The 23,163-nt window shown below is 36.2% G+C and overlaps 4 protein-coding genes across 4 annotated transcripts; 3 read left to right on the plus strand and 1 right to left on the minus strand.

The window, feature by feature from the left end:
- The first annotated feature begins 620 nt into the window (after window positions 1-620).
- Window positions 621-5,266, plus strand: LOC105208812 (vesicle-fusing ATPase 1). The gene is made up of 10 exons (XM_011178860.3): window positions 621-763; window positions 830-918; window positions 1,001-1,219; window positions 1,330-1,475; window positions 1,601-2,082; window positions 2,144-2,668; window positions 2,739-3,029; window positions 3,116-3,300; window positions 3,374-3,532; window positions 3,599-5,266. Exons 1-10 carry the CDS (start codon window positions 755-757, stop codon window positions 3,729-3,731), a joined length of 2,238 nt encoding a protein of 745 aa, XP_011177162.1. The 5' UTR covers window positions 621-754; the 3' UTR covers window positions 3,732-5,266.
- A 1,404-nt stretch (window positions 5,267-6,670) lies between these two features.
- LOC105208810 (centrosome-associated protein Alms1a) lies at window positions 6,671-11,024 on the minus strand. Its single transcript, XM_011178859.3, has 5 exons — window positions 10,604-11,024; window positions 9,301-10,546; window positions 7,096-9,246; window positions 6,886-7,034; window positions 6,671-6,809 (listed from the first exon to the last, which is right to left on the minus strand). Exons 1-5 carry the CDS (start codon window positions 10,931-10,933, stop codon window positions 6,747-6,749), a joined length of 3,939 nt encoding a protein of 1,312 aa, XP_011177161.2. The 5' UTR covers window positions 10,934-11,024; the 3' UTR covers window positions 6,671-6,746.
- Window positions 11,025-11,342: 318 nt separating this feature from the next.
- On the plus strand, window positions 11,343-15,252 carry LOC105208809 (N-acetylgalactosaminyltransferase 7). Its single transcript, XM_011178858.3, has 3 exons — window positions 11,343-11,919; window positions 12,580-13,056; window positions 13,141-15,252. Exons 1-3 carry the CDS (start codon window positions 11,724-11,726, stop codon window positions 14,232-14,234), a joined length of 1,767 nt encoding a protein of 588 aa, XP_011177160.2. The 5' UTR covers window positions 11,343-11,723; the 3' UTR covers window positions 14,235-15,252.
- A 1,721-nt stretch (window positions 15,253-16,973) lies between these two features.
- Window positions 16,974-17,730, plus strand: LOC105208808 (uncharacterized). Its single transcript, XM_011178857.3, has 2 exons — window positions 16,974-17,292; window positions 17,374-17,730. The coding sequence occupies exons 1-2, from the start codon at window positions 17,040-17,042 to the stop codon at window positions 17,628-17,630; spliced, it is 510 nt and encodes a 169-aa protein (XP_011177159.1). The 5' UTR covers window positions 16,974-17,039; the 3' UTR covers window positions 17,631-17,730.
- The last annotated feature ends 5,433 nt before the right edge of the window (window positions 17,731-23,163 follow it).

Consider the following 23,163-nt stretch of genomic DNA (forward strand, 5'->3'; position numbering starts at 1 on the left):
CATTTTTTATTCATATTTGATGCTATATTGGCTATTTTTAATAAGTATGTCATAAAAACATGAATTAGCGCAATGGGAATTCATATTTATACTTGACGCATTTTATGCAAACATAAACAAACGTTTGACAGCTCACAACTCAATGCAACAAAAAAATCGCTACATTGTTATAGCATGTTAGTTTTTTAATGTCATGATATATTTGTATGGGATGTGTATTAAAATTCGTTAGATGTGGGTCACGAAAGTTATTGGGTAGTTTGAATTACTGGAACAACAGTAACCGGTACATTATAAATTTGATTTTTTAAGAATATTATTTATTGTTATAAAATCTTTGTATCCTGTATTCCGAAATACATAAAAAGTAAACAATCGTTGAAGCTTTATCAGGAACATTTAACGACTTCCGCAATTTGAAGTTTAAGGATAGTTTGTATGTTTTAATCATGTTGCTGCTTTTGCTTTCATTAGTAAAATTAACAAAATTATTTTTTTAGTTACTTCTTTAATTATATAAAAAACAAAAATTATAAAAATACTTCGGGTTTAGTTTATATTGAACTTTCTGCTTTGCAGGTGAATGCATACATGTCAATTTATGGATCGATATTCGGAATAAGAAGTGAAAGAACAAGCAGCTACCCTTATTTTCCCTGGATATTTTCTCCAAAGCAGCAGTCGAGCTAGCTACTTTCTCAATTAAGAATATAGTCAATAATTGAATTCTATTTGTGCAGTGTGTAATAGCAAAATGTCCTACGTAGGTTGAATAATAGTTTCATAAGTGCATGGCAGTATTAAAATTAATTGACAACTATTTTTACAGCGTTTGAAAGCAACCAAATGTCCCACAGACGAATTGTCGGTGACAAACAAGGCTATCGTTAATATTAACGATTTTCCCGAGGATGTTAAGTACGCATAGAAAAAATACATATATAAACTGTATAATTTCGTTTTCTGAGTAAATAACGGTAATTTTTGCAACATTTTCAAGGTATGCCGACATATCGCCTGGTCCGGGACAACATTACATATTTTCACTTTTGCATACCAACGAAGTGGCACGCGGTCATGTTGGATTTTCGTTAGTGCAACGAAAATGGGCCACACTATCCATCAATCAGGATATTGATGTGAGACCGTATCGTTTTGATGCCAATTCCGATGTGATAACACTGGTCTCCTTCGAAACGGACTTTTTGCAGAAGAAAATGTAAAGTTGTTGTTATTCAATATTTCACAATTATCGATTTATTCACGACTCTTTTTTTTTAAGAAAGAACAAATGTTTATTATATTTTTTCACTAATATTTTAACTACAGTACCTCCCAGGAACCTTATGACTCCGACCAGATGGCTAAAGAATTCTTGATGCAATTTGCTGGCATGCCATTAACTGTTGGTCAGACCTTGGTCTTCGACTTTCAGGGCAAAAAGCTGTTGGGACTTGCTGTTAAAACTTTAGAAGGTAAGGTTAAGAAAAACAACCACAATAAAACATTTTTTCTTCTTCTTTATTTGGTATGGAATTTTCATTTATTGAACGAGCTCCTCTTTTTGAAATATTTGACACTAATGGCCTTTTCATTACAGCTGTGGATCCCAAAACTCTCGGCGAAGGCAAAGACGCGGCCACTAAAAATGTACGCTTCGGTCGTATACTGGGCAATACAATAGTGCAATTTGAGAAAGCCGAGAATTCCTCGCTCAACTTGCAAGGCAAGTCCAAAGGAAAAATTGTACGTCAATCGATCATCAATCCCGATTGGGATTTCGGCAAGATGGGCATCGGTGGTTTGGATAAGGAATTCAATGCAATCTTCCGACGTGCTTTCGCATCACGTGTCTTCCCACCCGAACTTGTGGAGCAGTTGGGCTGCAAACACGTTAAGGGTATACTCTTATATGGTCCACCCGGTACTGGTAAAACACTGATGGCACGTCAAATTGGCACAATGTTGAATGCGCGTGAACCGAAAATTGTTAATGGCCCGCAAATTCTGGATAAATATGTGGGCGAGTCAGAGGCAAATATACGACGTTTGTTCGCTGAGGCTGAGGAAGAGGAGAAACGGGTAAGCAGAAAATAATTAATATAAAAAATTATAATAACTATTGGTTTCACCTCGCCTGTAGCTTGGTCCCAACAGCGGTTTGCATATCATAATTTTCGATGAAATCGATGCGATTTGCAAAGCGCGTGGCTCTGTTGCTGGCAATAGTGGCGTACACGACACAGTGGTCAATCAATTGCTCGCCAAAATTGATGGTGTCGAACAGTTGAACAACATATTGGTGATCGGCATGACAAACAGACGTGACATGATTGACGAAGCTCTATTGCGACCCGGTCGCTTAGAGGTGCAAATGGAGATCAGTTTGCCCAACGAAGAGGGACGTGTGCAAATTCTAAATATACATACGAAGCGTATGCGTGAATTTAATAAGATTGCCGGCGATGTTGACTCGAAGGAAATTGCCACGTTAACGAAGAACTTTAGTGGTGCCGAGCTGGAGGGTTTGGTGCGTGCAGCACAATCTACTGCAATGAATCGTTTAATTAAAGCCGACGCAAAGGTGCATGTCGATCCACAAGCAATGGAGAAGCTCAAGGTGACACGCTCCGATTTCATGCATGCGCTAGAGAATGACATCAAACCGGTGAGTAAACAAATGTTATAAATTCAAGATTTAGTAAGTAACTAACTAATATTGCATTGTCTGCCAACAGGCCTTCGGTACAGCGCAGGAAATTTTAGACAACATGCTATCACGCGGCATCATCAACTGGGGTCAACCGGTGGCCAGTCTACTGGAAGACGGCATGCTTTATGTGCAACAGGCCAAGGCAACCGAAAGCTCTGGCTTGGTGTCGGTGCTCATTGAGGGCTCACCCAATTCGGGCAAAACCGCGCTGGCTGCTAAATTAGCTAAAATGTCCGATTTTCCTTTCGTTAAAGTGTGCTCACCCGAAGACATGGTCGGCTATACCGAATCGGCCAAATGCTTACACATTCGAAAGGTAAATTTGACAAGAGCTGCGTACGAAAAAAAAAAATATTTTTTGAATAATTTTTTTGACATTTTATTATACTTTTTTACCGTTAGATATTCGACGATGCCTACCGTTCCACTTTAAGCTGCATTGTTGTCGACAATGTCGAGCGTTTGTTGGACTACGGTTCAATTGGTCCACGCTATTCTAATTTGACACTGCAAGCGTTGTTGGTTTTATTGAAGAAGCAGCCGCCAAAGGGACGAAAATTGCTCATTTTGGTTACTTCAAGCAGACGGTATGTCAACACAACTGTTTATTGTTTAGAATATCTTTTAATATGTTGCTACTTTTCTTGAATCTTATGCTAGTGCCGTTTTGGAGGAAATGGAAATGTTGACGGCGTTCACTTCCATTTTGCATGTACCGAATCTGTCGAACCCGGAGCATGTGCTAGCCGTGCTCGAACATGCCGAGATATTCAGCAAGGGTGAATTACAGGCTATTGGCAAGAAGATGGCGGGCAAAAAGTGAGTTGAAAATTAATTCTTTTCTTTTCTAAAACTTACATTTATGCTTTGTTGTTGTTGTTGTAGGATATTCATTGGTATTAAAACATTGCTCGGTTTGATCGATATGGCGAGACAAACGGAACCACAGCATAGAGCCATTAAATTCCTCTCCAAAATGGAAGAAGAAAATTTTCTAGGATTGGCCAAGGATCAGTAACTAGTACGAAAGGAATTCAATATGTCGATAGTGGAGCTTAAGGACGTTTTCTGAGCATAAAGACAACATTAAATATGTTAAAAGTAAAACAAAAAACACTAACAAAATGCATATATACAGTTATAAAAACGAAACATTAAATTAACATAAAATTAAACAAATTATTACAAATTATATATTATTATGCTAAACAGTTGCAAAAATATGCAGATAAAATAATTAATGAAATGTATTGCAACAATTGTTGACCAACAACAACGCTGCTGGTGGGCGGTTATCGTGTGAGCCATACATGAGCAAATAGAGCGCGGGTGTATAAGCGAGTATAGCTCGGTTAGCATGAATTATATAGTATTGATTTGTAGGCTTTTTAACATACAGATGGTAAACAATAATAAAGTTATTAAATGCTAATATTTGGCACAAGGAACAGCGGTTTATATGTGATTGATTTATAGTTGTTAAATAAGCAAATATTGAAAGTGAACAAAAAATCTAATTAATTAATTAATAAATTAGCACATAGAACCTTTTATTGCAAACATTATCTTCACTAAACACGCCAACACACTTCATTTAACATAACCTACAATTCTAGAAGTCATTAGCTTTGCTTCGTGTAAACCGTCCTGGTAACAATTGGCGCTCTGCTATTTTCTTTTTAATGTCTATGTGATTATGTTTGCATAAATAATGAGAAATACTTATTAGAATTCCTACATTCCATACAAAAATATTTAAATGCTAGCATAATTGTAGTACAATTTGACATACACATGCATTAACTGTATAATTACAATTTCGCTGGATCAGTTATGGATCAATGCGTGGCTGGCTGGCCTAACAAACTAAAATAACAGTTGCAAGTACTTAGGTTAGACTAAACTAATCTAACCTACATCTTCACAACAGTCACAAGACCAATACAAAACAACTCGAAATTAATTTATTGAACAAAAAGAAATTGGTATTAATAAAATTGTCCATATTATATTAGCTAATTTGCTTTTTCATAAAAATATATAAAATGTCTAATTATGGTGCAAGGCCCGCAAAAAACTTAACTTCAATTAATAGCATTAAGAAAATCAACGACACATTGTAGTAAAATTGCTAATATTATTCATTAAAATTATTAATAGTGTGTAAATATAATTTTTATTGTTATTATAGCTCGCGTACTGGATGAAACGTTAGAATTACATAGCTACTAATTTTTGTTTGCTTGCACTTAAAATACAACTGTTTAATCAAATATGAATTTCAAAGGTGAAAATATATGAAATGCAACATTAAGAGAGAAAAAAAAATGAAAAAAAACGAAATTGGCATATTTTAGGAGTCTAATGTCATCCTAATGTTAGCTCTCTCATGAGTTTTTTCATGGGACATTTTGTTTTTTATAAAAATTCATGTATTATAAAAACGTTGAAGCTGCGAAAATATCCAACGTTTAACTATAAACAAGTTGGTTACACAAAACGTTCGAAAAATAAGCGTGAAATACAAGAAATTAAATTAGAATAATTAATTTCGATGTCAGAAGTATTAAAACGAACGATTAATTTCCGCTTTTTATTTTATTTTTTATTTTTTTATTATTCCAAAGCAATAATTACAGGCTCCGTGAAGTGCGCGTATTTTCAACCACCTATGGTTTTTAATAAGCTATTTATGCGAAAAGTATTTGCATAAAAGTTAAATTGTATTGAATAGTTAAATTATGAAACTTAATGTAAAAACAAAAAATGTTATTATGCTGTTGACTTCCCTATAAATCATGTTAAAATATCAACTTATTTCCATAAATGTATGTATGTAATTAAAATTTACAACTTACGTAAATAACTATAACCAAAATGCGTAAAAAAAATAAAAATTAAAAAAAATATATATATATAAAAATAATAAATAAAAATAAAATAACAAAAACAACTCACGATTTTTGAAAACGCCCTGTAATATACATATATAATTACGCTGAAACGGCGAAATTCGGCCGCTTGCACTTGAAACGATTTAAAGCAGTATAGTCTGCTTTACAGGCTTCAAAAAATCGAATTTTTTGTTTTGTTTTAAATCTCTTCCAAAACTATCCAAGAATATGTCTTTAAGATTCCAGAGGCCAATTCGACATATTTTCGAAGCTAGAGTAGTTTTAGTGGCCGAGCGTCGAGCAGGTGCGAATGCTCAGGCAAACTTTATAGCGCGTTTTCTTGAGTTTTCATTTTCACAAGTGTTAGAAAACGGTGCCCGCGATAGCAAAAAGAATATATGTCCGATCGAAAAAAAACCAAAGTGATCTAGCTTTACTATTAAATTATCTTCTATTTGAATTAACTAACTTACATTATTTGTTACTACTTGTTTTGCAACTTAAAGTCAATTTTTTTTTCTTAAAAAAGTGAATTTTTTTTTCAAACTTCGAAAAAATTTGGAATTTTATAACTTCTTCGGTATTTTTTTAGTTCATAAAGAAAAGAAACTTATAAAAATTAAAAAAAATGCATCGCACGATCTCCATCACCGGCACCGATTTACAAGTGCAGACTCCAGGCGCTCCAGAAAAATACTTAAACTTTGAAAAAATTTCAATATTTTTTAATAATAAATATTGTTTTTAAGCCTTAAACACAGTACACTATGGTCTTAAAATTCCGTTTACCGCAATCATTTCATTCCCTTTCAAAGAAAATGCTAAAAAAAAGTTTTTTTTCGGCTTCTAAAGCTGCCTACTGCCTTAATAATTCAAGCAGCAATAAGAATAAAACTTTATATGACATAACCTCTTCAAGTCCTTGGTAAGCGACTGTAAGTAAGCGACGGAGCATTTCTAGTTAATCTCTTTGTTATTTGTGTGTTATTGTACACTAGTATATGCTTAGCCACAAAGTTAACGGTAATTTCAGTTTATCACACATTACAACAAATACTTGCACTGCATTTTTATTATTTTTTATTATTTATTTTCTTTACTAAATTTTCAAATTCACTATATAAATATAATTCTCTCCTCTAAATGACGGTTTTACTATGGTTTAATGATAATTTTCCGGTGCGCACACGACGTTGCAAGCGCTAAAAAAACACACAAAAAAATAAAAAGTAACAATTAGTTAATTAACAGAACATTTAGTTAGTAATTAGTGATTACCTGATTAAAGAGATCTCTGATTAGACGATTTCCTTGGCGACGTCGCTCTTCGCGCTTACGTTCTTGCTGCTTTAAGACCTCCGGTAAATTTTCACAATGCCGCTGTGTCATGGCTTTCATCTCTTTGGTGGCGAAAATGCGCAAACGCTCTGCAAATAAAATGTGAAATTAATTTATTGAAATTGAATTGAATAAGGTGTGGAGGCATACTGGTTGCGGGTGGTGGCAAATGTTGCAAACGTGTCTCCAACGAGTTGTCGCTGGCATTCTCAATGATGTCGCGCAATTCTCTGCCACGCTGCTCGCGTAGCATTTGTATTTGATTGAGTATGGCTTTGCGCTCCTTGGTGTGTGCAATGAATTGCGGTTTGGCACGTACTAGATAGTCCTGCAGGGCGCACACTTCCGAATCCACGCCATGCAAATCGTTGCTCTCACTGCTGTGTTGCGGTGTGGACTGATTGCTGGCGGCGGCGGAGGCTGTTGTAGCGCCAGTTGTTGTGGTGGTTGTTGTTGTTGTTGACGATGTAGTTTTCTTCTCGAATTGTATGACATAAGCGATGGCTTTCGGTTTCACTTGCACACAAATCGATTGACCCGAACTAACGGGTTGTGGATTGTATGCGTAGCAGTGTGGCGCACTCATACGTACGCCGTTATATTGGAAACGTTTACCGAAAATCGGTTGTGAACGACGCAGCGAGTCACCAGTTTGTACACCCACTGCTGGCACAGCCGCCGTTACGGCGGCAACATCATCATACTGGTGTGTAGTTGTCGTGGTGGAACTTGTTGTGCTGCTTGTACCCATCGGTATGGAGACCTCAGATGAAATGCAAAATATTGATGAAGTCGATTGCTCGCTGTGTACGGTTTGTGTTTTATGTGAGTAATTGAGCGCATCCGCTTGTTGTGATTGCACACGCGGTGGACATGGCGGTGGGCAGTGTGGTTGCGCCGTTAGTGAACGTCTTGTATTTGTGCGCGCTTGCGCACACATTTTGTTGTGTTGTTGTTGTTGGAAATACGCTTGATGGTAGGGCGGTTGCGGCGCTGTGGCACATGGACAATAGGCATTGGGCAAATTGTGTGGCACCGAATAGTGTGCAGTCGTTGGCGCCGCTGCGCTATGCGTGATTGTATTGCAGCGCTGCTGCAATTCTTGTATTATCTGCTGTTGTTGTTGTATTAACATTTGTTGCTGCTGGTGTAGCAATGACTCGTAGTGTGTGCGTCTCTTATTGCGATATTGCTCGAGGAACTCACGTTTGCGTTGCTGTGCGAAGGACCGTACACTCTCGCTGTCGTTACTGTCAACGGAAGGTGTGTCAATCTTGGAGCGCTGCTGCGTGCGTTCCTTGGCAGTTGGCAACTGTTTCGGTGGTGCTCGTGCCTCATCCGTTAATGTAGCTGTTGTTGGCAATACCTGCTCTTCTTTAATTGTAACGGTTTCGGTCATAGTACGGAAACGCGCTTTACCTGCCACTAAGTTGTCATATATATTTGTCGCTTCAGTGGGTTTGTCGTAAATGATTTGCGTTTCACGTTTACGTTGTTTTGAAGTTTTCGTTTTCTTGTCCAACTGTATTTCATCCTCGTTGGACTCCTCAATTATCACCTCGATTTCCTGCATCGCTGGTTTGTCACTCTCATTGCTATGTGCGGTGGATGTCGTCGTTGTCGTGCCGGACACGGATACCACTTTCGTGTCCGTAAAAACAGTGTCGTACAACTTTTCCACATTTAGTGGTGATACTGCGTTATTTTCCAAAGTATGCACACGCTCCATATTTGGCTTTAGCAACAGACAACGTAAGGTTTCTAAGCGTTCAATTTCTGATTGTATCCACTGCAATTGTGATTGTCGTTCGGGCTCGATTTTGTCACTTTCCAAGCATTTGGCTAGTTTATTTTTTCTAGCGGCTATACTTACCACTTCCAACTTCTTCTGCTCATATTCAATTTCAGATTGCGTCATAGGATTTAGCCACTCGCGCATGGTAGAGTGCGCGGCGACGTCTCCGTCTGTGTCGGAGGTGCCACCGCTTTCAATATCTATTAATGCCTTCTGTGTTGTGAGGTCTTTGGATGTAGTGCTAGCTTTAGATGCAGAGGAATCTTTATCGGTGTCTTTATCTAGATTTGCAGGCGCTTTTGTTGTTGATTTTTTCTCAAATTCTAAACTTCCTGCAACTCCCGGCATATTATCTTTTGGTTGTGTCACATCTGACTCCTCAACTTGCGTACCAGCACTTATACGTAATTGCGTTATTGGTAATTTCTCCACATGCTCAGTATTTTTATTTGCCAATTGCGCCCGTGCCTTGGCAGACGTTGTGGGCAACGATGGTTTCTTTAAAACTTAAAGCCAATAAATTAATTAGAAATAATGTCATTAAATTTAAGTGCACTCACCATTTACACGTACAAGCTGTTCGTCAACACCTTCGCTGCTTGTGCTTGAAGGTAAATTACTTGCCAATTCGCTCATGTCCATTGTAGCTTTGGCAGTCCTTGCCAACGTGACCGCCGAATTTGTTTGTAGTGTTGCTTCCCCATTTTTATTTTCGTTCATTTGTGTCTCACTTATCTCCGCTTGTGCAGTTATCGCATTATTAATGTGAGAAACAACGGCATTATTATCGTCTTCTGGGTTGAGTGTAGATATGCGCTTAACAATGTCTCGCACCAGTCTTTTCTTTTGCCTCTGACTTAAGCTACGTGCATCTATTAGAGAACACAACAGTTGTATGCCTAAATCTAGCTGTGGCGAGTTGATGAGCGATGAAGTTGCTGAAGCGTTTTCTTTATTCTCACTTATAACTTGCTGTAAAGTGTCGTGCACTTTTTGTAAATCCGCTGCTATGCTAGCCTGTTTGGAACTATGTTGCTTACTTGTGCCACCTCCTTTGCAAGCTGCTAACATTTCATTAATTTCCGCTACGAATGGATGCACAGTCTTTTCGTTTATCTTGGATTTTATAACATTTTTATGCACACTTTTTAATGCACTTTTCTCAGCGCGATTATCATCGTCTGTTGTAGAACGTGTAGAGCGTGATGAATAGTAATCGAAACTGCTTGGCGTTGCAGTGCCAATGTCAGTTGAAGATGTGGCTGATGGCGTATTGGACAGCGTCACTTGTACTTCACGAGATGTGTGCTGCGGCGGCGCATATATAGATGTTTGCGCATACTGATCATATCTCTTTTGTAGTGACATCGATGTGCTTTTAGAAACTAATTTAGGTTGAGATTTGCTGTGCTTCGCTTTATTCGATTGCATCATTGTACTGGAGGCTAAAGGTGGTGTATTACTTTCGGGCATATTTTGCTTTGAAGTTTTCTCCGATTTTTTTGTTGTTTGAATTTCTGCATCTACAAGGTTTTTCATTGTTTTTGTGCTAACAGCTTTATCAACTATTTTTTTCGAACTGCTGATGGATGAAATTTCTTGAAAATATTCTTTAAGCACAGAACGTTCTAAAATACTGATGTTGCTAGTGGATAATGACTTCTTATAGCCAACGTCACCTAAGGAATCCCATTCGAGACGTCTGTGCGACTTGGCTATTGAATCCGGTGTTTGTGTTTGTTTAGTTTGGCCCTTTCTGAGATTACTGGGTGGTGGTGTATGTAGGTCAGGCGCAGATGAAGTGCACTAAATATTACAATTTAATTGTTAAAAACTAATATGTTTACTTCATGTTTTTCTCACCTCGTCTACTTTCGACATCAGACACTTTCCAATTGTGTTTTCAGACTGCATTTTTATTGGTACTATAAACTCTTTTGGCTCACATTCACTTTCAGTGGTGGTATCCGTTTCTTGATGAAATAATCGTCTAATGCTGCGTCCTTCATCCTCACTGCGACAACTGCTGTCAGTTGTTGTACTGGTACGGCTTCTGCAATCGCTGCGACTTCCGCATGGTGAATAGAGACGCATGTACTTTTCCAAATCACGGTCCTGTCCAAATTTTAAGTAATATTCTCTTATTTTATCATTAACTCGAGATGTGCGAGGAAGATGCGCACTTTTACGCATTTTTATTTATGCCTCTTTTTGCGCCATTGGGCGCTTTTACAAAATTCGAATAGTTTTTTTCTTCTTCTACGTCGAAGTAGAAAAACAAATTCACAATGATGTGCTACTCAATAATATTGACATATTGATTCGAATAATGGTGAAACACGTATATATTAGGTGCGTGTATAATAAAGTAGTAGAAAAGCAAAAAAAAATATTTAAATGTAAATTATCATACCAATTTGTTTAATTAAAATCATTTGATTAGTGATCAATAGTATAATTTATAAATGGCATGTTTGTAAACCTTATTCAATTTATTATATATTTGACTATTTACAATTTATTTGAATGTAATTCTACCATCTATGAATTCACCACATAAAATAAAATGCTAGTTCGAGCACTGTTTATAAAGGTGAAATGCTGATTGAAATTAATTTCGGATTCAGCTGTGAATATTTACCTACCGAAATGGATATACAAGAGTTTTATTAAAACAAATCTTTTATAGTGCTTATATTTTTGTAAACAAGAAAAATTAGTGGTAATTTTAATTTAATAAACACCTTTCTTTTTCGTCGATAATTAAATTTGAGTTCAGTGTATTCGCTTGTGTTTTGTTACGCGTATATTTTTGTTGGTTTTAGCTTAATCCGTTGTGTGAAAATTGTAGGTAGATTGAGCTGCTGTTGCGACACGTCGACACATTTTAATGTCGGCTGTTAGTGGAATTGTAGCATATCAAGTAACAAAGTAATATAGCAATTGAAAGCATTTATATTACACTAAAACTTTTGTTTGTAAAATGCGTATAAGTAATTTTCGTGGTGCACGTATGTGCCGCGTAGGATTATGCTGCCTCATTATAATGCCGCTATTATTTCTGCTGTTCACATGGAACGATACAAAGCGTGGTTTTAATAGTTACCATGGAAAATTATCGCGATTTAACCATCAACGATTGGAGGGAAGACCGCAAGAGGTGCCAAAATTAGTCGAAGGTAAGAGAGATTACTAACGTTTTTGTTTGTAAACTTGTTTTAATTACTTTATCTACGCCGGTATGCGGTTCATTGACTAGCTGTGACCTTGCTTTATATTGAATGTTTAAAACAATACACGTTTTAAACAAAATGAGAGAAGCATTTTACGTTTTTGTTAAACAAAATATAAATTTTTACTGCTTTCTTCTCAATACGCTTTATTGTTCATAGTGAAGGTTTATGGATGTAACTCTCAAGTCGGGACTTCAAAAATAACCTGATTTCTGACTAGATACAAATACAAATTTCTATATTCTTTGTTGCAAAGTACATGTGTAGCATCATAAATATACTAATTAGTTTTTTGTACATCAAAAATATTTTAACATAAAAAAATTTCAAAGATTTCCATTAATTTTGTGAAAGTTTCTATTTTTGAACGTTATCAAAACATGAATGCATTAAATTAATTAAACTCAAAGCATTGAAATAGAAAAGGGGCACTTGCTGAAACAATTCGTTGGCAAACATTGTCTTGCAAACAAAAATAATAATTTCCAGCGCCTTTCGTTTACTTAGTTGTTTCATGACTATTATATATCTTCCTGTATATATACTTTATTGTCTAAGCTAATAAAGTATGTTCCTAATAATAAATGAGTGGCTTATTACTTTCAGGTCTTGGAAATTTTGAGCCGAAAAATGTGGAAGAACGTGTTGGACCCGGCGAGAATGGTGATGCTTATCAACTCTCCGCCGATAAAAAGAATTTAGCCGATGAATCTGAAATGGAATATGGCATGAATATTGCATGTTCCAATGAAATATCCATGCATCGCGCAGTGCGTGATACACGTTTGGAGGAGTGTAAACATTGGGACTATCCCTATGATTTACCTAAGACTAGTGTTATCATTGTGTTTCACAATGAAGGTTTCTCAGTGCTTATGCGCACAGTACATTCGGTGATCGATCGCTCGCCCAAGCATATGTTACATGAAATAGTTTTGGTTGATGACTTCTCTGATAAGCAGGACTTGGGAGAGAAATTGGAAAAATATTTGCAACAATTCAATGGTTTAGTGAAACTTATACGAAATGAGGAGCGAGAGGGTCTAATTCGCACGCGTTCTAGAGGCGCACAAGAAGCGACTGGTAAGCAAAATGTTAAATATAATACATAGTAAGTTCTTTTAGAAAATCTACATAATTTAACTCATTCCCTTTTGCTCTTTGCAGGCGAAGTGATAGTCTTCCTCGATGCACATTGCGAAGTGAATACGAATTGGTTGCCACCGCTGTTGGCGCCCATCTATCGTGATCGCACCGTCATGACTGTGCCCATCATTGATGGCATCGATCATAAAACCTTCGAGTATCGGCCAGTATATGGCAGTGATGCACATTTTCGTGGCATCTTTGAATGGGGCATGTTGTACAAGGAGAACGAGGTGCCCAAACGTGAGCAGCGACGACGCGCACACAACTCTGAACCCTATCGCAGTCCCACACATGCTGGTGGGCTTTTTGCCATTAATCGTGAATACTTCCTGGAATTGGGTGCATACGATCCGGGCCTGCTGGTTTGGGGTGGTGAAAACTTCGAATTGAGTTTCAAGATCTGGCAATGTGGTGGCAGCATTGAGTGGGTGCCATGTTCGCGCGTTGGCCATGTCTATCGCGGTTTTATGCCCTACAACTTTGGCAAATTGGCGCAAGCCAAGAAGGGCCCATTAATTACGATCAATTACAAACGTGTCATCGAGACTTGGTTTGACGACACACACAAAGAATACTTCTATACACGTGAACCGTTGGCGCGTTATCTCGATATGGGCGATATTAGCGAACAATTGGCGCTGAAGAAGCGTCTCAATTGCAAATCCTTCCAATGGTTTATGGACAATATAGCGTACGATGTGTACGACAAATTTCCCGCACTGCCAGCCAATCTGCATTGGGGCGAATTGCGCTCCGTGGCCACAGATGGTTGTCTCGATTCGATGGGTCGTCAACCACCGGCCATTATGGGCCTTTCACACTGCCATGGCGGTGGCAATAATCAGCTGTTACGTTTGAATGCCGCCGGCCAACTGGGTGCGGGTGAACGTTGTGTGGAGGCGGATCGTCAGGGCATTAAATTAGCCGTTTGCCGTTTGGGTACCGTAGACGGGCCGTGGAATTATGATGAGAACACCAAGCATTTGCTGCATCGCACGCACAAGAAATGCATGGCTGTGCATCCGGTAACGCAGCAACTATTTCTGGCACATTGTGACGTCAACGATGGCTACCAGCAATGGTGGTTCAAAGCAATCAAGCCACGGTGGTAAGCGGCATGCCGCAACAGCAATGCAGCAAGGGGTTTCATTAGCAACGAGGAGATTGTGAAATGCATTTGTTGAAGTTGAACAGATTTTAGTGTTTTTAAAATGAGTGAAGTTGCAAAGTGCAGTGAGAACATAATTTTACTAACGGGATTGTTTGTATGCATTGCATATATATATATATATTTATGTATATGTATGTGTAAGTGTATGTGCTCGTAATTTTAACTATATAAGTGAATTCGTACCGGCAATTGTTTGGCGCACACTAAGTACGAATGTTATTAAAACCTTATGGTTCGAAAAAAAATACAAGCAATGACTGTAACTATTGTTAGGAAACGTTAGAAAAACAAAAAAAAAAAACAATCATATTTACGTGTTTATGTGAAAGAAGAAAGTAAAAGTTACACGACATCGATAACCGTTCCAAGCGTTTGTTTTAACGCTCAACTTTATTAAGTTTTAACTAAGTACTGGCTGGTTTGAGAGGGGAATTTGTAAATGGCCTTGCACATTTGAGATCACGCTGACTGTTCGGCGCTAAAGCCCAATGCAAACATTTTTTATATGTGTATGTAGGTATATTCTTTTATTTTATAGATACATAATGAAATGCTTCAACATTGCCAACTTTACATAGAAAATTTTAAGAAATTTTATCTTCCAATTGTTATAATTTATTAATTAAATTACTATGTATTAGCATATGGGACATTAGTTTCTGGTACAGTACTATAATTTAAGTGAATCTTCTAATTGAAACAACAACTTTTTGTAATGTAAGTGTATAACATATTTGTGTACATGTATTTCGTGTGTTGATACATAACGTTCATTTATCGTAACGAAAATATGTATTTAAAAAAAAATATATATATATATATTATCAATGTACGATGCGTGTGTACTACTTTACACACTTTTAACAATTTTATTTATTTCTTATTTATAAAGGAATTGCAAATGTAGAATATAAGTCTGAAAAAATAAACATGCAATAAATGATTTTAATGTAAAGTGAGTGTGTGTTTTTTTTTAATTTTAGTTGTTTGGTTGTACATTAAATAATTATATACTAAAGAAATGCAAAAATCCAAAAGAACCTGCTAATAATATAAATTTGTGTGTATATTTGTAAAGTCAAGCGGAAGTTGCTTGTTACTTGCTAGCATATACCGTTATCAACGCCACAATCTATAATATCTGTTAGTTGTCACAGCTTTTATGTTATCAATTATTGCTGTCAGTAGCTTAACAGTAGTGGGGGAAGCCTAATATTTTTTTGCCTATGTATATATGTACATACATACATATAACTAGATTTTATAAAAAAATCAACGACAACTGATAAAGTTATAGCTTCTTATCAAACGATTTTCGCTTCAATTTGCACATATTAAATACATACATACATACATTTGTGTTTATAAATACAAAACTTTGTATGTAATGAGTCATTTCGTTAGCTAGATAGTGATTATAAATCAGTAACGGTAATCAAAAGTCAATCACTGTGTTGAAAGAATTCTTAGAATTGTTAATATGAGTCAGCGTAGGAAATAAACACATTTAAAAGAAATTCTAAAAATAGTTCGAGACCTTTGGAGAAAACTGAAGACATCATTCTCTGCCGAAAGTATTACACATCGAAGTATATTTGCTAATTGAAAATGTGCACTCACATATGCGTAAACAAATCAAATTAATTTAAACGATAAGCAAAGTTTACTTTTTCACTGCTACATATTAGTATTTGTTATGAAATTTTGATTTGTTTTTATCTGAACACCTGCCAAAACGAAATTTCGCACAGTGATCCATTAAGTGTTTTATTTCAATTAAACTACATGTTGTTGTTGTAGCGCAAAAAATATTTCCAACATATTTTAGTTACACTGTAGAGTGGACTGTCCTGGGCCTGATAAGGGTCTGAGTCCATTACGGTTATGTAGAATCATTACTAGCAAGATGAATTTGGAAATATTTCTAATAACGGTACTTGTAGCTTGATTCTGTGTAGTTAGAGAATGTTATATCCCGGCTCCGGTTTAGAGGAAATATCAGACCAAATCTTCAATATAAATTTTTGAAACATGTTCGGTTACATTTTACTCAGTTAGGTTTGTCAAATCTCGGAAATCTCACGTCTCAAAACATACATACCGAACTTATAAAATATCACTTCAACATGGATTTTAGAAGAACCTATTTATTTTCGTTAAAGTCAAACAGCTTCTACAGATACAAACACCAAAGAAAGAACTAAATGTGAACCACCAGATTCTGAAAATATATTAGAATATTTCCAAAACTCTAAGGAAGGTACCAGATTCAATAGCGGAATCAGTTGTTACTTAAATTTGAGGTTAGAAATATGGTCTATTTATACTAGTATTGCTTTCAAATAGTGAGGGTTTGACCAATTAGGGGTTTCTTGGTACCACAAAGGACGGTGTTCATAACGGTCCAAATGTGATCTTCTGCAAATACAGAGTTCTGCTTCTCAATCTAACCTAATCTACATTTTCTAAGAGAAATTCTCCAATATCCGATCAGGGTCTGAAAACACTGACAACCAGTAAAATCAATATAAAGTCCCGTAAATCCCGGAATTCGGCAAACACAAGCCATGACATCGCTATTGCGGTTGTTTTATGTTTATCATTTGTTGTATTTGATAAGACTGCTGGCGCTCTATTGGTAAGCTGTACGTCGTTGTAATATAAATAAGCAAATTATTGGCATTTTCATGTCATTCAGTGATAGTAACTGTGAAAGTTTCAATCAGATATTCATTTAATTAAAAAAATGGTACATTTCTACTCTTTGGCTGCCTTGACGCTTTGCGCCATTTGTGCTGTTAGTGTCGTGAGTGCCGGCATCATCAGGGACGGCAGCAACGACATATCGCTGGAGGAAGTGCGCCAAATAACGGTTGTGAAGGATATCAATGAGTTTAAGAAAAATCATCCCGGTTTAGCATTGGTAGCATTGAAGAAGGAGAACAGTAAGGCGAGAAGCGGCTCTACGGTCGAATATAAATTAGGTGGACGTGTACAAGGTAGGTTTAACATTAAGAAATATAAACGGCATAAAATTTCCATACTCATTTAAATTCTCATTTTCTTTCTGTACATTCCAGGCGATTCCTTGGTCGCGCAGATAGCAGATGCCTTTGTGTATGAAGAACCTAAGGATGTGACTGTTCAATTGACCTATCCACAATCTGGTACCGGTAGTATAGTCACCTATGTAGAAATCAGCTGTGAAGCGGACTCAAGTGCCGGTAATGCTTACGTAATTGCCGGCGGTATTGGTCAACGTTTTATCTCCATTGTATTGGAGTCCACACAGACGGAAACATTTTTCTATAGCGCGCAATTCTTTGGCTCCAGTTAATCGAATTTCAAATAAAGAATGACTAGTTTTTATAAGCGTAAACTTTGTACAATTACATGAAAGTATTAAAAGAATAAATTTGTATTTACATATCTCTGTATGTAGTTCGATGTTGTTTATGAGTTCGTAAAGTTAATTTTAAATTAAGTCAAGTGAGCGACTTGATAATAATCTTCAGACTCAGGTACTCTCTGGAATTTATAGATTTCATGACTCTTCGTTCTTCTAAGTTTTTAGGGATTGGATATTACAGCCTGTCGGTAAATAAGTATGAAACGATTAGATATTATTTACGAGTACTTCAGGAGACTTTGATTCCGAAACTTTCAGCTTTCAGCATTGCTCCTGTTGGTTTTTTCAGTTACTCGGCTGGTTCAGCTCTTTCATTCCTTTTAATGTCTGGGCTGATAAAGTATAGGTCAGAACACCAAAATCAGCTAATTTCTAATTCTGCGGATAATTCATTCGAACCCTCGATTATCTTCCATGAACGTTTCATTATCGTTTATATGCGACAGACATGACAACTCTAATATGATCTGGATGCCATTTGCTTCTTTATTTATTATTATAAAGGCAGTAGTCTGCTTTAGAAGCCGAAATAAAGCGTTTTTTTAGCAATTTTTTTTGAAAGGGAAGGAAATGAATGCGGTAAACGGAATTTCAAGACGATAGTTTACTATATTTAAGGTTTAAAAAAGAAAATTTTTCAAAGTTGTAAGTATTTTTCTGGAGCGCCTTGTAAATCGGTGCCGGTGATGGAGGTCGTGCGATGCATCTGAAACAGTCGAACCGAATTTTTTTTTTAATTTTATAAGTTTGTCTTCTTTATGAACTAAAAAAATACCGAAGAAGTTTTAAAATTCCAAATTTTTTCGAAGTTTGAAAAAAAAATTCACTTTTTAAGAAAAAAAATTGACTTTAATTTGCAAAACAAGTAGTTTACATAATACTTTTGTCCAACATTTTTAGTTCAAATAGAAGATAATTTAATACTGAAGCTAGATCACTTTGGTTTTTTTCGATCGGACATATGTCTATTCTTTTTGCTATCGCGGGCACCGTTGAAGATGAAAACTCGAGAAAAAGCGCTTTAAAGACTGCCTGGGCATTCGCACCTGCTCGACGCTCGGCCACTAAAACTGCTCTAGCCTCGAAAATATGTCGAATTGGCCTCTGGAATTTTAAAGACATATTCTTGGATAGTTTTGGAAGAGATTTAAAACAAAACAAAAAAATCGATTTTTAGAAGCCTGTAAAGCAGACTACTGCCTTAAGTTAATCAGCTCCCGAAACCAGCTCGGAAAATCGGACTTTTGAGTTTGCGGTAAGAAATCATAACGTTATAAAATGAAAACGAACGAAACTAGACTAAAACACTTGAAAACAAATTTCAGGTTCAAACATTTCATAAACTAAATTTTGACTTTCATAACTCAGTAATGTGGTTGTTTAGCTTGAGAATATTGTATATACATTTATTTTTAATTTCTAGTGTAGTGTTAATGTGGTCGCCACTGTAGATTTGCAAACTGATTTTTCAACAAATACATAAACATATAAATGTTCTAGAGCCTGAAAGTATGCTTCATTTGCTATATTTTATAACATTTGCAAATAATTTGTTATCGGAATAATACAAATACAATACATATACATGACAGCTTTTGTTGCTTGTGTGTATTCTTTTTCAAGGCCTGCGGACATGGAAAACTCATTGGAAGACAGATCTGGAGAATAAGGTGGATGCTTAAGCAATTCCAAGAACAATTCATATAACCAGCGCCACTTACTTTGCATATAGTTCAAATTTTCATAAAGACGATGGAATGATGAGCTGTATGTGTTATTCGACGACATAGACATAGTCCAGCTCTGAGAGTATTCGATGCAGTACCCGCTGGTGGAAGCCGAGGAAGAGGGAGACCTCCACTCCGATGGAAGGACCAGGTGGAGAGGGACCTGGCTTCGCTTGGTATAACCAATTGGCGCCAAACTGCCAGAAGGAGAGATGCGTGGCGCGCTGTTTTGGACTCGGCTATAACCGCGTAAGCGGTGTCTACGCCAGTCAAGAAGAAGAAGAAGATATGTATGTCCAACAGGTCCCGATCTGATCTAATCACGAAGGAGAATCATCTCAGTGATAGCTTCTTCACAGATCGAACTTAGGACACTAGGTTGAAGGAAGTCTCTGATTTGTCACTCTTATTTCACGGACTGTGATACATAAAACGGCAGAATTAAATCTGGATTATCTGTCAACCAGATTTGTCTGATTATCTAGTCTAAATTAGACACTTGGGTAACATTGTGAATTTTCAAATGAATGAAAGGCTATCGACTGTCTAAACTCAATGTGGCTCGAACTATGTCTGTCATGTCTTCATTAACACATTTTTAGCATGACGATCCAAATCGGAATTATTCTATGATAAGTCTAAAACGAAACGGAAGCGTAAAAGTATTATTAGCTGTAAGTTTATGACGATTACTATTTACTTGCTGATAATCTGGTAACTTCCTAGTTACCAAAGCAAAGTTGACTGTGTTTCGTAGAAATTTCTTTCAACTAAATCAAATTCTAATAACGAAATGTGACGCAAAATATAATGAAGTGAATACAAGTAATATTCGAAATTATACGATTACGTACCCATTCGCCTATGTTATCGACACAGATATGAGGTTAAGTACCGCACTATATGTATATTTCACGTCACTATTCGGCAAAATTGAAAAATACTCATTGCCACAAGTGGTTCCATAAATATTCCAAATCCTCACCAAATATACGATCGATGGTGTTGAGTGCGCTTTTATTTGTTTCACTTTAATTAAATCACGAAAAATACAATCTGGCTAGTAAATATTAAGTAACGGTTCTATCAACAGCGCATTCGTCACACCACGTGACATAGCACCAGAACCATAGACATACAAAGCACCTCTAAATATTTTATGAGCTCATAGTAACTGTTTTCATACTGAGTATGAATATTTTGCAGGTGGGTAATATTATTTTCAATCTCTTACTTTATTTCCGCATAATAGCTTCTGCTCTATATAACCCATTGAATACCATAATATTACAATAACACAAAATTTCGGTATACCCCTATAAATTAAATGCCACCAAATCGTTTATACACAGTTAATTTTGATTTATCTGATATGTAAAGCCGTTACATTGGCGCGTGGAAATCTGTTCTCGCCAAATCAATATTTTCGATAAGGCAAATATTATGACAAAACAAAAAAAAAAAAAAAAGATATGGAGAGTAAATATGTACCCATTTTAGGCTGAAAACATAGTGACTCTACGCCAAGACAGTCGAATGAATGAAAATTCAGAAAGTCAACTAGGAAGACATAACTACTACTAGCAAATAATCAGTTCATTATGTTCCTAGCCTTACGATAGATTAAACGCCCCTTCCCGTATAATAATGTTTAGTGCTTCCATCGCTTTAACCCTTTTTCAGCGCTCGTGTATTATTAAATTTATCTATTAAAGAGTGTCAGATAAGCCGCTGTTGGGGTACCTGATTATGGTTGACTGAACTGATAATAATCACAATCAATCGTTCCTATATTTCTTGGTATTGAAAGCAACTCACAGGGATGTATGAGTGTGGGGATTATAATGTTGAGCATAATGTCTCTTCAATGGATTAGAAAAGCACGAAATACCGGTGGAAGCACGAAAGTTCCAGCAAGCATAGAGCTCTGAATCTGGTCTTTTAAGGTCTCCTCTACTCTATGACGTTGGTTCTTACACTCTCAGGTTGAAATTACATACCAAATCTAGTTCAATTTAATACCAAAGCATTTAATTCCAAACTATTTCATTATATTGTCGGGTCCAATTGTCAGGCAGTATTACAATTATGGGATTGTTTGGAATTCCCGTGCCCAAATTCCCATCTACACTCCTATTTTGAAAAAAATTTTTGTTATTTTATTTTTATTGTTGTATTTTTATTTTCAGCATGCTGTTTCGTCGAAGTCATTGAAAAGGGGCGACCACTATCTTCTCCGACACGGGCGTATTATCTTTTATAGATTAGGATATTTATAAAAAAACGTCACACCTAAGAGTACATTAATATGTCTATAAATATTTCCATATAATATTCCTAAACAAATATTTACGTGACTTTCAAGTATTAATTTATCAATAGATCTTCTGAAAATTAAATTATTTATTTAGCAAAATACTTTACGTTTAAAGTTTAGCGGAAATCTGTTTTTTATTCATGATATTGAATGCATTCGTTTTTTTTATCTTCTATAGGTCCTTTACGAAAAAAAAAACCATATTAAGGGGGAGAATATCTGTGGCAACCACAACTAACTTCACATTGTTTCAAATTCTTTCTCAATCATAACTAAAGATAGAAAAAGCTCTGTAGAAGAGAAACATCTTGTGTTTGGAGTCATATCTTTTGCATTTTTATATATATGATTGGAAATCCAGTCATAAGTCGAGGTTGAAGATGAGGAGGAAAGTTCCGCTTTCCATAATAATTTTTGCTTTATCTATCTTCGGTTAGGCTCCCACAGTCTTTCGAGACTTAAATCGTTCTCGTTCAAAGCCCGCAGCGCAATTCTATAAGGTGGAGTTTGTGAGCTTTAGCTTCAAGTGGTACGAAGAGAAGGTGTGACATCTGATATTCTAAAAATAAGTATTAGCGCCTTTTTTAAAACGTATTTATAGGTGTACACTTCAGTTGCAGATAAGTAGAAATTCAATAAAAATGCTGAGGAGTGAAATTCAAATTATTTAAATTGCTTATAGCCAATTTCTAATTAAACTAATCGAATAATCGAATATTTTCAAGTGAAGTCAATTTGACAGGTGTGTTGATATATATAAATACAGTTAAGTGCCATGGTATAAGATGCAAACTGATAATCAGCAGGCGATTGCATGCGTGAAGTGATAAAAGTTTATTACCACTCCTATCAGGTCTTGCACGCCTAAAATAATTAAGAGCTGACAAATCGCTACTTTTGGGCTGCAGAACAGGAAATTGTTTATGTGCTTTGTGCAGGCTATAGATTTGGGTTGGGTAACCCCGATAGAAATTGAACTAATGAGTTGTATTTAAAAATCTAAAGAGTTTTGAATGTTAAATGAGGCCGCAGTAGAGTAGGGAAGATCTCGATATACTTATACTTAAGTGCATTTAGTCAATTAAGTTCTCGATGTCTATTACTGTATGGTAATTAAAGATATTATTACCGAAGCAAAAGAAATTCCGCACTCACCCTTTTCTGTTCTTTTGGGATAAAGAGTCTCATCCAATAGGATCTCACGCTTTATCTATTTTGAGGTTATATAGTTCATCGTGTCATTCTGTTCGAACCAGAGAGCTGTCTTGAAATCTTCATCGCTCGCTCTGAAACAGAGTTAAAGAAATCTTTAAAGGATTCTTGAAGGATGGCTGACTATCGCAGATTTCGTATGAGAAATATGTCGAATGTTTTTTGAAACTTTACATATGTTATGAAATGGATTATGCATTGAGTT

Source organism: Zeugodacus cucurbitae, chromosome 5 (assembly GCF_028554725.1).
Source record: "Zeugodacus cucurbitae isolate PBARC_wt_2022May chromosome 5, idZeuCucr1.2, whole genome shotgun sequence".
NCBI classification, from domain to species: domain Eukaryota; kingdom Metazoa; phylum Arthropoda; class Insecta; order Diptera; family Tephritidae; genus Zeugodacus; species Zeugodacus cucurbitae.